Consider the following 17,814-nt stretch of genomic DNA (forward strand, 5'->3'; position numbering starts at 1 on the left):
CCAATCTCTCTCTCTCGTTCGAGTTCGTTTCATTCGATGCCGCCTTGGGTTTTGGTTTCGATTCTGTTAAACGAACCAATTTAAACGGCGCATCGACAATGGATAAAGTGGCAGAAGTGTGCGGGTGTGTGCCCCAATCCTTTCCATGGGGCCAAAGGGATCGACAATTGCAGCTCTTTTAGTCGGCTCGTGAAACTGCTGTTTCACGCTTCAACAAATGCTCTTTGGGCCACAGCAACAGCAGCTCCAGCAGAGGCATCAACAAATTGCATCAGATACAAAGGAGAGATGCCAACAGAATGCCTGTTCTGGATTCCACACTTATTTATGGGTTTTAAATTTAAATTAAATATAGGGCATCGATCCTTATTTGTAGGATGCATATTTTAAAATTCAATTCCAACAAAATTTTCAAGTTATACGGATTACCAAAAAACCATATTTAGAAGTTAAGTTTATTTTAGAAGTTAAAAGTTGACTACATAGAAAAAATTGACAGAATATCAGATTGACATGTACTGGTCAATTTTATATTTTGTAAAGACCAAGTCTTTGAATATGAATAAATATTATGTTTATCTTATTTTTAACTATTTTTGTCAAAAACCACTATATGATAAGATATCATGTTGTTATGTTTGAATCCTAGATGTAATATAAATTATATTGGCTTTGTATTGATATGAAGGTAGAATTGATCCTATTTCATATCGAATTTTTTCTGCCTATCTTTAAAAACTATTTTAAAAATTTTCAAAAAATCTCCAATTAAATGGGCGAAATTAGAAACGGGAACAGCGCTTTAACCATACTTTTCCCAGCTCTCTTGTGCCCTGCAATCCAGCATATGGAACGCAAACTTATTAGGGAGAACGAGGTATTTATGTGAGTGCCACACGATTGGGCTGCAAATACCCGCGGGCAACATGAAACGTGCGCCACCGTAAAACATCCAATGAGTTTGGTCGTATTAGCAGGAAATATCTTCGAGGGGATATCTTAAGGATGCATTCGAACTGGCGTTAAGTGCCGCAATTCGCTTCACTCGCTCCACAGGGGCTCTCCTTTCACCTGTTGAAATGCCGTGACGACGTCACAAAAGCACTGCAAGGATAATCAGAAATGGCCGCAGGACATCGAGGGTCAGAACAAAGTAGCGGCGAAAAAAGGTCAGGACTCTCGACTCAACGCGAAACTGTCAAAACTGATACAAAGTGGAAAACATGTGGCGAAGGCTGGAAAGGAAAACAAGGGACAGACAACAAAGACGGTTCGAGTGCAAGGTGCTCACAGGACTATAAATATTTTTTTTGGCACGCCGGGAATTTCCCCATTTCTACCTTAGCCACTTCTTGTGCAGCCTGTTTACCTGTTGAAGTCAAACGAATTGGCTTGCACCATCCAACCAAGCAACAGGTAAATCATCGAATGCCTGCCAGATCTTAAGAGAGATCTCTGAGAAAAGGGCCAAAGAGAGTGGGATTTTAGTGAAAGAGAAAGCCCCGTTTGTGGATCGTATCTGGCTCTGATAGAGATGTTAACCAATCAGGTGATAAGCCGGTAATGCACTTTGATTAAATTATGGTGGTCAAAGGGAAGGGCAAAGGTTTACATTTTTAAAGTGACTTATTCATTTATGAGACTTTATATAAATCTTTAAATATTTATAATTTTTTGTATGTATAATTATATTTGGAATGTGGTATTAAAGGTTCAATAACTTGAAAAATAAAATAGTACCAATAAAATCCTTTGCTGGATACGTTTTACTGAATCCAAAACTCCCCTAGCCAAAATCCAAACTGTTTATGACCGGCCAAGATCAATAAAGTCCCTAATTAGGACCCATAACCTTTTCCGAGGTGTTAGATTTCCCAGAAGGCCAGTGCAACTTCCTCTGGCCTCTGCACTTTTGTAACTTTTCAAGGTTTTTCGATTAATTTTATAAACTCTAAAGAACTAATGTTCTTATGGTCATAATTTTTAAATACTAATTGTAATATTTAAGAACAAGTTTAATTATTTCAATACTTACAGGAAAATCATTTTAAATAGCCTTTAAAATGCCTCAAAAGGAACTTATCGTCGAATGCGATCCACAAAGTCCACTCACTCACTCACGGATCTGGCCTGAAGTGCAGCTCTCTGCGATCAGTTCATGTTTGACGGTCGTTTGCGTAGGAAGCAAGACACGCGACGGGTCCCGAGTGCTGTGCGATGGGTGAATTCTAGATGATAGTGCCATCGAATAGTGCGGCTGCTGCTCCGGGCGATTTATTTATGTGTCATAAAATTAAACGGCAATTATGCGATAAGCCACTGCTAATAAATAAGTGAATGCGAAATTCTGTATGCCATTTCCGAGTTGGCCACTGCAACGCAAGATCGAACATTTCGGGCTCCTTTTTTATTTTACTTTTTACACACTTCTCGTCGAGGATACGAAAATAGCTGGCGAGAAAAATGTTTGCCTGTCGCTGAGCAGGAAAGTGGGAAATGTGTCTGAAACAAAAATAAAATTAAATAGCGCAAAAATGTTGAAGTAGCAAAGTTACGAAAAAAAGTCTACGCAAAAATAGAGCAAAATAAAGTGCACGCGATTCGCAAGAGCAAATGCGTAAAAAAGTGGAAGAAAAAGAAATTGCGAGCGGAAATCGTAAATGATTTGAAAAAGAATAAATAAAAAAAGAACAATCTGTGCAGTGAAAATAAATAGATTATGAATGAAAATACCAAGAAATAAGTGCCTGCATCTCAAGAGGTTTAATTAAAAAAGAGCAGAGAAATAATATCCAAGTTCAAAGTCGAACGGAATAAAATATGTGTCTTTAGTGATCGTCGAGAGCATTTCTTTTTGTTCAGTATGCAAATCGGAAGTTTTATGAAATGGTCACTTGGCCTGCTGCTCATCCTGTTGGCCATCCACTGTCAGGCCAAAAGGCAGCGGAAACGAATGCAGGGCTTCTCCAGGGCCCAGGATCTTCAGGAATATCGCCTGCCGCCGCTCAACGACAGCTCCTTGGAGCTCCAGCAGAACATCGTATCCTGGACAGGAGCACGTATCGTACCCAGTTCCGAAAAGAAGAAGAAATCATCGGCAACGCAATCTTCGAGGCGGCACAAAACCAAAAGTGGCCTGATCATTGAAAGTAACATTGCCGCCGACTCGGATTCGATGTTGGCTAATGCTGGCTCCTCGGAATCCGTCACCAAGAAGAAGTCGTCTCAGCGTCGTCGCAACGGAAAATTGCAGAAATCCGGAGGAGGAGGTGGAGGTAAATGTCTATAACTATGGGATGGGGTTCTTCTAAATATGGTTCCCTGATCGATTGTGCAGCACCAGAAGTTGCTCGCATTGCTCGCCTTCAGTTTCCTGGTCGCTGGTCGTGTTTCTGCCATATTTGGCCGCTCAAGTTGAAAGAACTTTCATGTGAAAGTTGTGACAGGAGGAAGAGATTCTTTAATTTTTGCTGAGCTGCTCTTTTTATTTCTTCTTCTCTGAAACCCAATACGTTATTACGTGAGAGGTCCAGTTATGGTCCGGCAATGTTGCAGTGGTTGTCGCCCAGGTCTTTGCCAGGTCTGTTGGCACATAGTTGCCCTGGCCTTGTGTTGCCTTTGTTGTCGTTAGTTGGAGAAGAAAAAAAATAGCTTGGCTTTTTGTTATGTGAACTTTGCCTATTAGGAATATGACTCGCCTCCGCCGCTCTAAGCAACTACGAGATGATCGATCTCTGGTTATGGCATTGTGAACTCTGGTTAGTTAGGGAAAAACAGTCAAAGTTTACGAAAGATGTGTACTTTAGCTGGCATAAGTTTAAAAGTTCACAACAAATGTGATTTAAAAATGAAAATAGTCAAAGTTTAGGAGAGATGTATACTTTAGCTTTTAAGAGTTTAGTAGTTCACAACAAATGTGATTTAAAAAATAAAATCTTTTGATTAAGTTATACGTAGAAAGTATACTATAATTTATAGAATAATTATACCTATTAAAAATTTCTAATTTTAGATCTTAAATTTAATGTTAATTATTAAAGTGAAAATCTATCCAAAAGCTTGTGTAAAATTGAGTGATATGGAAGTGAGAAATATTTTCAATTAATTTAAGACGTATTATATTATAAACCTCCTGGTTCATCTCATTAAAATGAATCATAACATTAACTTTAAAACAAATTACCTCCAACCTTTGCACAATAATTGGTAGGGCAATTGAAACGATAAACATGGTGAACAAAGGCGATCAGAAAAGATGAATAGAAATATGTACAATATGCGCATGTTCTATGTAACCCTTGGAGATTGTCCCCGAGCGAGTGTGTGGGTCCCTTGGGCACTTCAGGGCATTTGTTTGTCGAACACATGACCCCGAACCGCTGCTCGGAAAGAACAGATTGAGGATTGAGGACAACAATAGCGCCAGGGTCTCTAGTTCTTTTTCTGGTGTGTAATTGTGGTCGGTTCCGAGAGGCGATGTGGAGGTGAAGTGCACAAGATGCCGTAACTAGGCATCGGCAACAATGGTCGATTGTTAGGCAGGTCGTCTTTTCCCTGGAGAGGATAATTGATGGAGGCATGCGTAGCGTATCGCCTTCTGGAATGCCTCACGCGCTAATAGCAACATATGTTTCCCAAAGAAACCCAGAACCCACACACATGGCACATGGAAAAGGGTTTATTAAAATATCTGCTCGAATGCCATGGTTATAAAACTTAAGTGGCTTACTGTGTAGAAAGACCTCTAGAGTTTTTGTCGTTAAAATTAGTTTTGGGACACAACAAAGCGAACGCAAATTGGTTCTGCTTCCAAGTTGCGTGTGGAAATGTTTGGATACATTTCATTTAAAAGCTGTCTTATGATAATCTTTTCCTAATGCCATAGTGTGGTCAACAGAAATTACTGATGATTAGCCTAGAAAGATAAGAACTAATATTATGTGAGAAAAGAATTTGGAGAGACAAAGAATCAGATGATAAGCATGGAGAATAATACTAAATCCATATAAATAACTCATTTACCCAGAAATCTCTTTTTAATTGATTTCTTAACCTGAATTCAAACTTCAGGAAAATGTTTATCAAGTGGGTACAAAAAACACCAGCTTGGGGCAATTTTTCAATGAGTGGTCAGTAAAGTGATTTCCTGATGCCATAATGATTGCAAATCAATTCTAAATCATTCGATTGTTAATCGATGCAATGAAACACATTTCAACGACAAAGCCTTGAAGACATAAACGCGAATTGATCGAGCAAATTATTGCCCAGTTAAGTCGTATTTATAACGCCCGAACGAGGCGATTGGCATTAATTGATTGATTGATTAGCTTGTTTGGATTAGAGAAAACGAAAGTTTTCCAATGGCGAAATGGGTCACAGATACAGATACAGAAACAGATCCGAAAGATACGAATGAATTGGGTTTTGTGGGATTGTCGGTTTGTTTTCCAATCAAGCGGCCAGATACTTGGACAAACACGCACACTTTATCAGCTCATTAAGTATCTTGTGGATACATTCTTTACAGTGGTAGCCATAAGTCATGGCCAACTCATATCCAGCTGCTGTTTGCTTTTCGCCGTCGATCGAAAAGTGTTTGAGAAAATGCATTCTTCATTGATTTTTTTCTTATACCAACGTTTATTTCGTTTCGCCTTGCTTTATTTTTTCTGTTTGTTTCTTGTTAACTGCATTACACAATGCTTAAAGATGAAAAGCGCACTTCAGTTCTCTTCTCTTCGGCTGCTTCTGGAAACATAGATTTGTGGGAAAATGTTCAACGGTCGGCTGCTGCCTGTTGTCATTGAGTTTTATTTGTTTTTAATTTTTTATTGACATGTGAAGTTCGTAAAAGTTGAGTGAACTCTGCTTAATGCTTACTTTTCTATTGCCTGCGGACGAAGCGTGAAAAGCAAAAGTATTGAACTTGAAGAGGCCTAAAGGAGCGATGGTCAAGAGTTTTTGTGTAGAAAAGAAATATACATTTATGATGAAACTAATGCACTTAAATGATAAGATGGAAAAGAGTATTTCTTGCTGTAAATGATGTGTTAAGATGAAAAATATTTCACCGAATTTATGGTAGAAGTGATGAAACCAATGAAAAAATTCCTAGGTTCCCCGATTTTTTGTTTTTTTTGTCCATGATCTACGGCTACGAAGTATTCCCTTTGTAACTCCGTCTTGTTTATCGTTTATAAATCTCTCATTCTCACCTGCATTCAATTCTAGCCCCCCGACCTCTCCCTTTGTTCGCCACTTTGCCCTTTGTTGTGATAATTTATTTAAATGCACTTTATAGATCGACTGAGTAACACCTGGCCGGGGCAATAATTTGCGCTGTCTTAACGGAAATGCACAAAATGATGGATGCTGCAGGCAGCTGGCCAGCTAAATAAATGCCACATTCGTTGGTTTTGGCCTACACTCAAAGAAAACTCCCGCCCCCATTCAAATCAACACATGTCAAAACTGAGCCAAAACAAAGGCAAGAGCGATGGGAAAACAATTGTTGAACTCATTAAAACCGAACAATGGACCGTGGAGCATTGTTCTTGCTCTTCGGGTAATTCGATATTGAAACTTAATATATCCTTCAAATAATTCTGTCCCAGTCTTTTGAAGTAATCGGGCACTCCGGCCGCATTAAACTGGAGTTGAAGACCCATTAAAATAGTTTTATAGACCACAAAACGGAACACACAAACTAAGAAGCCCAGAAACTCTGCATGTAAACAACAAGAATGAGGAAAACTGGGGGGCGTTTGTAAACAAACATTTTTGTGGACCAAACAATAGGAAGTTTAACACCAAACTCGGCTGACCAACAGACGCCACAAATGATCTATGGAAATTCTCCTCACAAATCCTATATCAACATGAGCGAATCAAAACGATTCGGAGTTTACACAATTGGGGAGCATTACTCTTCTGAAACTTAATTGTTGCTCCGAGATTTTCGATATTAACCCATGGGAGAGTACCAAAAACAAAAAAAAAAAATAAGAACACAACACAACAACTCAAGGGACTTTGAAGTGGTCTACCCCAAAAACTCTCCTGTGTTTGCATTGGCCATAAATTAATGTTATAGACCAAGTTTTGATAAGACATTGACGCCGTCTGCGAGGCGGCGAAGTCGACAAAAACCCCGGGATAAAACTAACAACCACAGAGGGAATAGAATGATGACGGCCACCGGAACATTTAACGGGTCAGCGGCTGTTGATGTGCAGTCACACGTTGGTGGGTCAGCAAATGGTAGATAGGATGGTCATGGGAATGGTAGTGGGGGAGCCACAGTCTATAAGAAGGGGCCTTGCACGGAGTGTATAACAAATTCGAAGCTCGTTAGTGCAGACACTTGAGATAAGAAGACGAAGATGGGCGAGCGAATAAATTGTTTCTAGTTTTCAGATTGTTTTCTTCTCGAAGAAATGTGGGTCAGTTCAAAAGGGAATTGTGAGGGAAGCAGCTGCAGCTTTTTTAGTTACTAAATTAAAAGAAAACTCAAATAGTTATGGTTTCTTAAGTAGTGAATAAATAAATACAAATTAATCATAATCATGATATCGAATTTCTCAGAAAAGAACAAAAAATATATTTGGTTTTTGTATAATTAAAAGGAAACCTTGATTTATTGACAGTTAGAATGGATTTATCTTAGAACTTGAAAATTAACCCCATTATAATAATAAATATTAAAACATGAGTATTAATTGCTAATTTATTTCCGTTAACATTTATTGAGTAAAAGTAAAAATTTGAAAAAATAGTTAAAAATAAGTATTTCTTTATTTTTTACTGTGATATAATAGTATCAGTGGAATAATACATTAGCTATCAGAACGCTCCTTATAAAATACCGACAATCTCTCTGCCGCTATCTCATTCACAAATAAACTCCTTACCCATCTCAACAGTATCGGGGTGTCAACCAATGGCATACATATATCCCCGAATGATCAACAGGTTGAATGGAACATTTTCATGTTCCGCTTTGTGAGATATCTTGTAACGTCCGTCGAGAGCGAAGAGAGGTGTCTTTATCAGACTGTTTGTCAATATTTTCGAGACTGATAAACGATCGTTGATCGAATGCCACGGCAACTGTCATTGAACTTCATTGATAAATGCCCTTATAGGGACCGGTAAGACCCGACAGTCTGGAACAGAGTATCGGTTTGCGATGCAAGTGATAAGCTAAACACATATACGATATCCCCCCAAAGTTACCCGTATCAGTTTTCCATTTCTACCTGTTTTTATTGTAGCCTCTCCAGGCGGCGAACCTAATGACCTTATGTCGCGGTGCAAATATATCAATATCAGGCCCCTTCTTGTCAACACATCCAACTTCCCGTTCCCCATATTAAATCCCAATTCACACTCCCCAGAACTTTGGCAGAGATGAAACGCTTTTCGTTTCTGGGAAGGGAAATCCCTGCTTTCTTTTGCCGGAATCTCTTCTAAACGGAACCGCGGGGAAAACACTTGAAAGTGTTGTGTAAATATTATAGGGGGTAAGTCGGGTGAGCTGTCAGTCGCCTGGTCTAATTATGCTTTATGTTCGCGTTAAAAGAAGAAGTTCTTCTCCCCGTCCGTGGAAGTGAATGTTTTGGAAAAGGCTTTTCTTTGAGGTGATTTTGGTGTTCTTTCCCTTAAGTAATCTTTCTGATGAAAGCTTCATTAAAAATGAGGTGTCTCTGGTCTGATCGTCATGTGGTCTATATCTTTTACAGTGAAATCGCACGGGATGTACCTAGTTTTTATGGCAGCATCTTAGACCACCCAATGGATTGATAAAGTATAAACACTGTTTTTGGGATACAGGAAGTGAATAGCTTTGGGAGATTTTGGTTATCTATTATATTTAAGTTTCATGTGCTGTGAAATTACTATCCTAGATTTACCGAATGTGCTGCAGGTCGAAAACCCTTTTATAACTCTGATTTATTTATAGGAGAAACTCCCAGACAACCTCTACAAGTATCTTTTGTTGCATCTTTAGTGTCACTTGTCTGTATCTTATGCACATATACAAATGTGCCGACAGCCAGGGACAAGTTTTCGCCAATCTATTTTGAATGTGGTAGACGATGGACGCGTGAAGGCGCAACGGTGGCTCATCCATCAGCAGACTGGGTTTAGACCATGGAGAAAATGCGCATATTTGATGGGGGGGCGGGGGAGCAACTGACAGACAGACAGCTGCCGAAACGTGCCTACGAACATGAGTCACGCGTAGAGTGTGAAAATCTTGGGGCATCCACCTGAAAATTGCGGTAACGCCCGCTCGAATTTTCCGCAAAGCGTTTGCCCTGAGTAATGGCAAAGAAAATACGTTTTTCACACACACATTTAAATGCCAAAATCAAGTTGGAGTCTGAGAAACTAATGAAACGACAAAACAAATTGTCTGCAGACACGCGCTGAAAGCTGGTCTCCTAGAGGATCAGGTTCAGGCTCGGGTTCGGATTCGGAATCGAGTTCAGGTTCAAGTCAGCTTGTCTTCCTGGCTTACAGCCTCTGACAGCTCCGAAGAATTGAAACATTTTGGCATTGCCATTGATTAGTGTTCTAAATAACGCAGGCCAAGTCCATTCGATGAGATATAACGCATTGCATGCAAAGTGTCCCGGAGAATCTGATCCGATTTAATCCAATATTCGAGGAGCCTTTTTGGGGATTGGGATCGGGTTCGGGATCAGAGAAGTCGACCGACTCAAGGCGACACGATGGCTGACAAATTGCTTAATTAATGCGATTCGAAGGCTATTTGTTGCTCAAACCAGTTTACCTTAAATTTTTTTTAACGACTGTCGGTTTGTTATAATTGTATTGCGGTTTTTTCTGGCATCCTTGAAATATTATTTACGAGCTTTCAGCTGTCTGCCAAATTTTTGTTTGCAATTATTTTTGGACTAAATGAATGTAGACTTTATGTGCGAAGTTAACAATGCAACTTAACCGCAAATCAATCAGTTTAATGAGTTATTCGCTTTCAAACTAAATTTCAATCCCATTAATGTTTTGTGCAGCTATTTTTTAATGGCATATTAAAATCAACTTTAAATATTTTGACTAGTTTTCACATAAAGATATCAAAGACTTCAAGTTCCCATTAAATTTTTGTTGCAACCATATGGGATTTGCAATTTGCTTAACCAAAATTGCTAGTTTAATAATCAACGTCGCATTGGCTTAACAGTTACTCCACTCAAGCATTTTCGCATTCAACTTAGGAGATAATTCCCCAGCAGCTTGTTCAATAAAATCGTTAATTGCCACTCAAATGGCAACATTTTTTGTGACGCTGACGCGACAGGATAAAGGCTTATCAAATGGCAATAACATAACCAGGCAACCTGGACACAAGATTTTTTCCCCGTGCCGTAAACTGGTTAGATGAGCAAGTCGGCGACAAGGCGATAAAAATTTGTAGTCAAAATGAGAGATACGAATCATCAACAGCGCGTCAGGCGACATGCAACGTAAACAAGCGAAATTAATGCAATTTCTTCTATGTACGAACAATTAACTTGGCTCTTGGATTGGAAAGGGGTCTTGGGGATACCAAGCTACCAAACAATTGGCCAACTTTTTGGTCCAAAGTATCGGCGGCGCCATCAAATGGCTCAAATGGCGCCTGCAGCGCGATCGTGGGTTGACTTCCCCATGACGCGGTCGGCGCCTTTTTACAACCAAAACTAACGCGCTTACGGACCATGTGCTAATTAAATAGTTTACAAGTCAACTCTGATTGCCAGGAACCCAGTTTGGTCGTTTGGTAGCCGCCTAAAAAACTCCGCCAGAGATTTATTGAAGTTTGTCCAAAACATCGATTCGGGGCGTTTCGATGTTTTTATTAAAAAAAAAAACCCGAATGGGACAGCTCTCTTGCGGCTAAATGATTTGTTTATTGCCGATCGCGTACAGCGTGTGCCATTAATGGCTGCCATTTCGAATTAACAGGCACTTGGTGCCTGCGGATGACCGGACGACCCAGTTAATGTTTGATTTAACTGCCGGTTAGGTCGTTAAACTAGACAACATGCCATTAATTGTGCAGTAATGAAGTTATGGCTTGTCTAGTCAAATCGGTCAAAGGATATTACAATCGGAGAAACATTTAATTTTAAATTTCTAATCGTAGGATGGGAATAACTTTAACTTGTATTTAAGATTCTAAAATTTATTTAATTTTTAATGCTTATGTTATGGCAGCATTTACTGGATGGTTGGAAAATCCCGAAGAAATTGTTATAATAATCTGACGTCATCCTGCATTCATGCTTTAACCATATTTCGCTTCCTTCGGTCACGAATAATTCCACCACTCCACCTCGACTTCCTGTAGTTTCCCTTTTCTGCATTTGGCTTTTCCTATATAGACAGACATAATCTCGGTCTGTCTAGACAGACGACAATGTCGGCGACACAACTTGTCATTCCCTGTCCCCTGATGGAGAAGATGACTCAGAGTTTATAAATTTAATTATGACATTACTTATTATGCGACTCGCGCCTTTGACTGGAAACAGAACAGAAAAAAACAAATGAAAGCCAACCAAGCTATTAATAAAATCTGACAGTTAATGACAAATTAACAGTGCACAAAAAAATCTGAAAGTGATTCCGAAAAACCTCCTGAGCCGAAGTGTGGGCGACTCGTGTCTCCTCGAGGGGCTTTGCTCGAGATATCGAATATCACAAAGCTCACCCAAAACCCACTCAGGCGTAACTAATGAGTGCGATATGAGACGAGACCCCAGAAACCCCAAAACCAAACCGATCTCGAGATCTCGTTTGCGCATGCGCAGCATTCGGAGGAGCAGGGCAGTGTTGGCTAACGATCGTGGGGCAAACATTGACTTGGAAAACGAAGCTGAAAATGCATCTCGAGTGATTGGCAAACACGGTGGGGCCATTTGTCCACCTTTCCCATCTAATGGCCGCAATGCTTTTTGGCTAATGGCTGAATGGGCCTTTCGACGCCTTTTCGTGCCATGATTGCAAGTGGCCGATAAGAGCTTTTGACTCATAAATCGTGATAATTATCTCAGCACAAGTGCAGCGAAGCTGAGTTCACCTTAAGTCCCAAACATTTTCATGCTTTTCGTGTGGCTTATTAAATTATTAAGTGAACCGCTACACGAAAAGATTTTGCAGGTAGCTTACACAATTCTGATTCGCGATTAGATAAAAGTTGCCAGCCTTTTTGGCACTCGAGCGAAACAAGTCGCTTAATTAAGAGCCGAAAGCTTAATGGCTGTGCGGAAATTCCATGATGTCATTAACTTTTGGGGCAACTAAAAATGTTGTATAATATTTGAGCATTTTAAGAAATTTATAATAAAAAGGTTCACCATTATTGGCGTTGAATTCTGATATTAATATAGTTCTGATCTTTATTTCGAAGTTTTGGAAAAATTTAATAAAAATTCATTAGCAATAAAAAAAAATGTATTTAAACCAAATGGCACTAAAATACGAAACTTGATGGAAATATAAAATATGAGAAATATTCATATTAGGCAAAAATATTTTGTTTTAGATTTTAAGTTTTCACCGTACCGAGTGCTCACAGTTTTTTGATATATTTAAAAATTAGATCAAAAACCCAATGTGTCAACACTTCATGGGGAATTTCACACGTACAAAGATTTCTGGTAAACAATTTCCTTTCCTTTCGCAACCAAAGTTCAAATCAAACATCCGCAGAGATGAAAGGGGAATGGAGTGGAGCTGCAGGGCCTAAGAACTTTTCACCTGGTGTGTGGTGCAGGTGACAATTTCAGTCAAACTTTTACGATGCTCGTTGGGCGGGTTCTACAATCTTTCGGGGAAGAAGGGAACGTTGGCTGGTACTTGAAAAATTAATGTACCCGGTCGGTGTTGGCAGCCGAACGCTTGACTTGTCCTCCAAGGTTCGGGAAAAATGCATAGACAAATGTCAAATATTTATTGAAAATAAACAAAACGGGCTAACAAACCAACAACTGACAAACAAGACGATGGACATGGGGTTGTCTCGGCGAGTTGCGTCAACAGATTTCCAAGAAAAGAAATAAAATGAGCGGGGCGGAGAGGGAGGATGGAGCACCAAACTGACCAGAACTGAAGATGTTTGGTCATGCATCGGTGCAGCGCAGCGTTAAAAGCCGGGAAAAGCAGTGGGAACCGAACGGGTTAAGATTGGATGGGCTGGACATGGACTCACGGATGGATGGATGGTCGGGTGCCAGACGGATGCTGAGTTCTTGTTGGGTCCCGTCAGTGGGTGCTTCAAAAGCTGCTGACCGATGGTGAGAAGAACACATGCTCAAGCAACTCTTTCTCTGCCGGCTACCGGCTTTTCCTGACGTCTTCAAGAGGCATCCCATCCAGGCCGAGTTCTTGGATCCATGTTCGAGTTGTATTCTAGAAAAATATTTATCCATACCCGGTCCGTCTGGGGACTGCCCGCCGATCGCCCATCGCGATGATGATGTTCATCATGGGACAATGTGGTCGATGACTCCGCTGGGTTATGCAAGTAATGCTTGATTTGGTATTGAAGACTGGTAGCTGCTGCCACTCAATGGAGTTCGTTGTTGCTCGGATGACTCACAACAACAAGCGCGATGTGTGGGTGATGCAATTAGGGGAAAATGGTGTTTGAGGTGCTATGTATGCAGTTTCCTTTTTCGGCGTGACTTGGGCTCATGGGAAGTGTATGATTTTTCACAACTTAATTGAGTAGAGTTTATTAAATAAATAACTTTTTGGCTTATGGGCAATAAATGACTTTGCAATTCTTTAAAAACTTTTGGAAAACTGTACTTTTTACGGCGTTCTTGGTAGAGGTGATACAACATCGATAGAAAAGGATAAGTGTATCAATGTTATAATAACTTTTGAAACATACATGAATCGATATTTTTATCGATGTTTCATTTCATTCCATCAGTTGAAATTATGGAACTTCTTTCTGGAACAAAATTGTCAATATATAAAATCGTTGTATTTATTGTTTAATAATAATTATTATTAAAATAATAATTTTTCAGCTACCCCATAAACATTTAATTCAGAAACATTTCAGGAATTCATGGCATACATAATTTTAATTTCAAAAAATGTATGAATATTCCCAGAAATTCCGGTCATTCTCTCTATCGCTGAATTTTTCTGTTAAATTTTTAAAGACGTAACAAAAACTATATCGGTTTTGGTATTTTCTTATCGATGAATCGGAGTTGTTTGCCATCCCTGCCTTAATTCTGTCACTAGAGATGGGAATATATCGATCCTGCCAAACATCTGAAAACATCGAAGTGCATCGGCTTTTGTTCCACCTCTATTATAAAAGTCAAAAAGTCGAGTCATTTAACTTTTCGTGTCATAATTTGTTTAAACCTAAAACGAATAGTTGGAAGTGCTGAATCAAGTGCATAAAAACTAATCCTGGGTAAGTACAATCCTTTATAGACACACACACATAACGTTCAGGGAAATTCTTCGGAGCACGTGCTCCTCCAGTTTAAAAGCATTTCTCTGCTCTGCATTTCCATTCCTATCGACATGGCGCACACGGTTAAGAAATATTTCCACTATTTTTGGACGGGCTGCTGGGGATTTGGCTATCTTTGCCCCATGGGGTCGGTCGCTCCCGGCCATTCTTGTTTTCCTTCTGGCCAATTATGCACACAAACAGACAGCTGGAGGCAAAAATTACAGAGGAACGAAACGAGGCATGGCATCTCCATCTCGTCCATTTCCAGCTGCTTATTAAGTCGTTGCAACTGCAACTGCAATCTAACTTCAAAGATGGCAATGGAAATTAACCAATTGCTGGGATAGACAAGCCGGCTGTTAAGGTAATCTCCAGTTAGTCAGCAATTGGAGTGCTTCCTGTCAGACCGAAATTCCGCTGTCCAATCAATTCTGCGCACTGTTTTGCATAACCAAATTGCCTTCAACTTGCATACAAATAATGATTTTCGGTAGCTCAAAAAATGCATATATTACTTCGCAAAGAGTAAACCAAAAGAGGACGGTGAGGAAAGCAAACTTTATGAGTTTTGACAGGCAGCTACCGAAAAAGAGAATGAAGGTTGGGAAAGTAATCAAAATTTCGGCCATAAATAGGCTTCACTGGAGCTGAAGACTCTTGACTTTGAGGACTTTTGGGAGCTCTTTTGGCAAACGGCTCAATTACAAAGAAAGGCGACAACGAAAAAGAGTTGAGGGTCCTGTATGGAAAAGCTTTTAAAATTAATTGAATTAAAAAAAAAAGCATTGAAAATAATTTACAATTTATCGAATTTAATAACAGGTAAAAGGCATGTAGAAGCAAAGAAATTTAATTAAAAATACTACATTTTTCGGGTAGCAAATCTTACATAATATAACTCCAAACACAGTTCCAATGTAACTTGTTTATCTTTACGGAAAGTATCATACACATTTCCAGTTTAAGAAATCAAATTAATTTGAACAAATCAATACAAATTTCGCTTTACCCACTACAACCGAGAAACTAATTCCCTCGGTCATCAATAATTGACACCAGACATGCCAGCCAATAATCATCTGAAAAATAGTTGCCAGAGTATCACTTTCACTTTGGGAAAACTAAGAAAACGAGGCTTACCAAAAAATTGATTTAAAGCGATCCAAACAAATGTCTTTGAGTCAAAGCGAAAAGCAAAAAAACACTGCTCTGGGCAAAGTTCAAGCATAAAGTGTTAAAAGCGTGAAAGAAAAACTTATCGACAGCTGTCAAAATCGCCCAACTCAAGAGGAAACCGGCAAATGGCATTTAAATGTTTTGACAAATGACAAATTTGCGGTAGCCGAAAAGCAGGAAAAAAATCGAGAGAGAAGTTAAATAACTGGCGACTCAAGGCTGGAGGTGGCCTTTTCAACGACTATTCGGAGGTATGTCTAGGCCTCTTAGCTCCCAATCCACCCCACTGATACCTCACAGCCTCTACAGAAATATATTCACGTTTTCCGGCGCTGACAGCTTAAGTGAGAAAAGTATTGCTGATTAAATGTTTTGACAAATTGAACGCGCCACGAAAAATGAAAATATTTATACACTATCAAAAGGACTTACAAAAGCAGAAATTGGCTCAAAATAATGTCTTTAAAATCGTAAAATAAAAATTTTAGAAATTTATTTCTGGGATGGTAATATAAATAACTTTAAGTTAAAAATTTGTAGGGCTGATTCATTGCTTTTTCATCGCTCACTTAGCCCATTGAAACTTCAGTTTCAAGTTTCCCAGGCCAAAAACTTTTCTCATTCGCCCAAAAGTTTGCTGTTGATCCTTCCCTATAACTTATATGCCATTTTGCTGCAATTACGTCAACATTTTTGTCTTGTTCGCCAAAGTTTTGTGTTGACAATTGCCAAAAAAGCTGGGCAGTCGAAAGGAAACAACTGCAAACAGCAGCAGACTGCAATTTGGAGCTACCAAACATGCAAATGGCATACCAGGTCAACATCTGCGCCCCAACTACAAGCGAAACTGAAACTGCAGGCTGCTGCTGTTTGTTGGTCAGCGATAAAGTTTATCTCGAAAGTTGCCCAGCTTTTTGGTTATCTGGGCTCCACCGTGAGATACTTGTACATTTTTCATGCAATCCACCCGGCCAGTCAAGTCAACCAATCAATAATTCTCATGGCACAAAGTTCAGAGCAATCCATAGCAGCTGCCCCCAGAGTAGGTGATTTATTGGCAATGTTGTCTTGAGGGCTTGTTCTCGACTTGTTTGGTTTAAGCAATTTAATTGATTGGCCTGGGAAAAACTGTCAGAATTTGAATAATGGAGCTCGGGAAGCTGATTTCAGCTACACTTGATTTGTTACAATCTTGGGTTAATCGTCTCATTAATCGATTTTTGATTTATCTCATTTTCAGTTGAATTCAAGACTTTGAAGAGTTGAATATATTTAATTCAAGGGTATCAAGGATATCTTGGTTGTGGAATATAAAGGTTTTTAAGAAGATTATTATATTTAAAAATTAAATAATATTAAATATATAATAGCTACCTTAGGTATATTAATTAGAAAAGGAAGTTGACGAAGATGGCCAGTTCAGACACCCCGCAAGCGAAGGATGCCCTGCTGATGACCTTCAAGAACCAGCTAAAAAACGATGTTCGCAGCATGTTGGTGAACTTTGAGGAAATCCTCAGGTTGGCTTCCCGTGAGAGTAATGGTCAAGTTCCCAAACCAACTCAATACGAAATGGATTCTCTGGAAATGCAGGTGCGGGCCGCCAATGTGGCTCGCGCTGCCGATTCGCTAATGAAGCTAACAAATGATCTCAAGGAAATCCACATTCTCAGCGATGTTGCAGAACTCGACGAGGAAGTCAGAAAGAATTTGGAACTTATAAAGGCCAAGCAAATCGAGTATGACGAGAAGATAAGCAAATTGGCCAAAGATATGGCCGATGAACTGTTTGAGCTGGAGGAGGAGTACTACGAGCGCGGCAGCCACAATTTCTAGTTGACTTGCCGATGGGCAGGACTTATACATTTAAATATATAATGTATCTTAAAAACAGCGTTGCTGAAGAACAATAAAATAACACCCAACTCCTGTTTTTAAATTAAGCTTCATATGTAAGCAATGCCCTTAGGTTGTTCAAGGAATAACAAAATAATTTGTTCTCTAAAAGGCAAATACGAAATTAAATTAGGTTTGACAGAACGGTAATATTACTACCAAATAAATGCATTATTTTAAATTTATTTTTTGCAAAGCTTTTTTTTTACGAACTTAAATTTACTTAAATATTGGCCTATTTT

The 17,814-nt window shown here is 39.3% G+C and overlaps 2 protein-coding genes across 4 annotated transcripts in view; both read left to right on the top strand.

Annotated features, from left to right (window-relative positions):
• Nucleotides 1–2,309: 2,309 nt before the first annotated feature.
• wb (wing blister) overlaps nucleotides 2,310–17,814 on the top strand; it is a 73,091-nt gene continuing 57,586 nt past the window's right edge. The window contains exon 1 of one of the 2 annotated variants that reach the window (XM_070218309.1): nucleotides 2,310–3,275. In XM_070218309.1, the coding sequence (XP_070074410.1) occupies nucleotides 2,864–3,275 (412 nt within the window). In that variant the 5' untranslated portion in view covers nucleotides 2,310–2,863. The remainder of the gene's footprint in view (nucleotides 3,276–17,814) is intronic. The other variant, XM_070218307.1, reaches the window with a different exon arrangement.
• On the top strand, nucleotides 14,308–17,626 carry LOC108061286 (mediator of RNA polymerase II transcription subunit 22). 2 transcript variants are annotated; one of them, XM_070216504.1, is made up of 3 exons: nucleotides 14,308–14,455; nucleotides 16,917–16,992; nucleotides 17,056–17,626. In XM_070216504.1, the coding sequence occupies exon 3, from the start codon at nucleotides 17,087–17,089 to the stop codon at nucleotides 17,510–17,512; it is 426 nt and encodes a 141-aa protein (XP_070072605.1). In that variant the 5' UTR covers nucleotides 14,308–14,455; nucleotides 16,917–16,992; nucleotides 17,056–17,086; the 3' UTR covers nucleotides 17,513–17,626. The 2 variants fall into 2 exon arrangements, with proteins under 2 accessions (XP_070072605.1, XP_017002875.1); XM_017147386.3 differs by having other exon boundaries at nucleotides 14,310–14,455; nucleotides 17,047–17,624.

Source organism: Drosophila takahashii, chromosome 2L, assembly GCF_030179915.1.
Source record: "Drosophila takahashii strain IR98-3 E-12201 chromosome 2L, DtakHiC1v2, whole genome shotgun sequence".
Taxonomy (NCBI): Eukaryota; Metazoa; Arthropoda; class Insecta; order Diptera; family Drosophilidae; genus Drosophila; species Drosophila takahashii.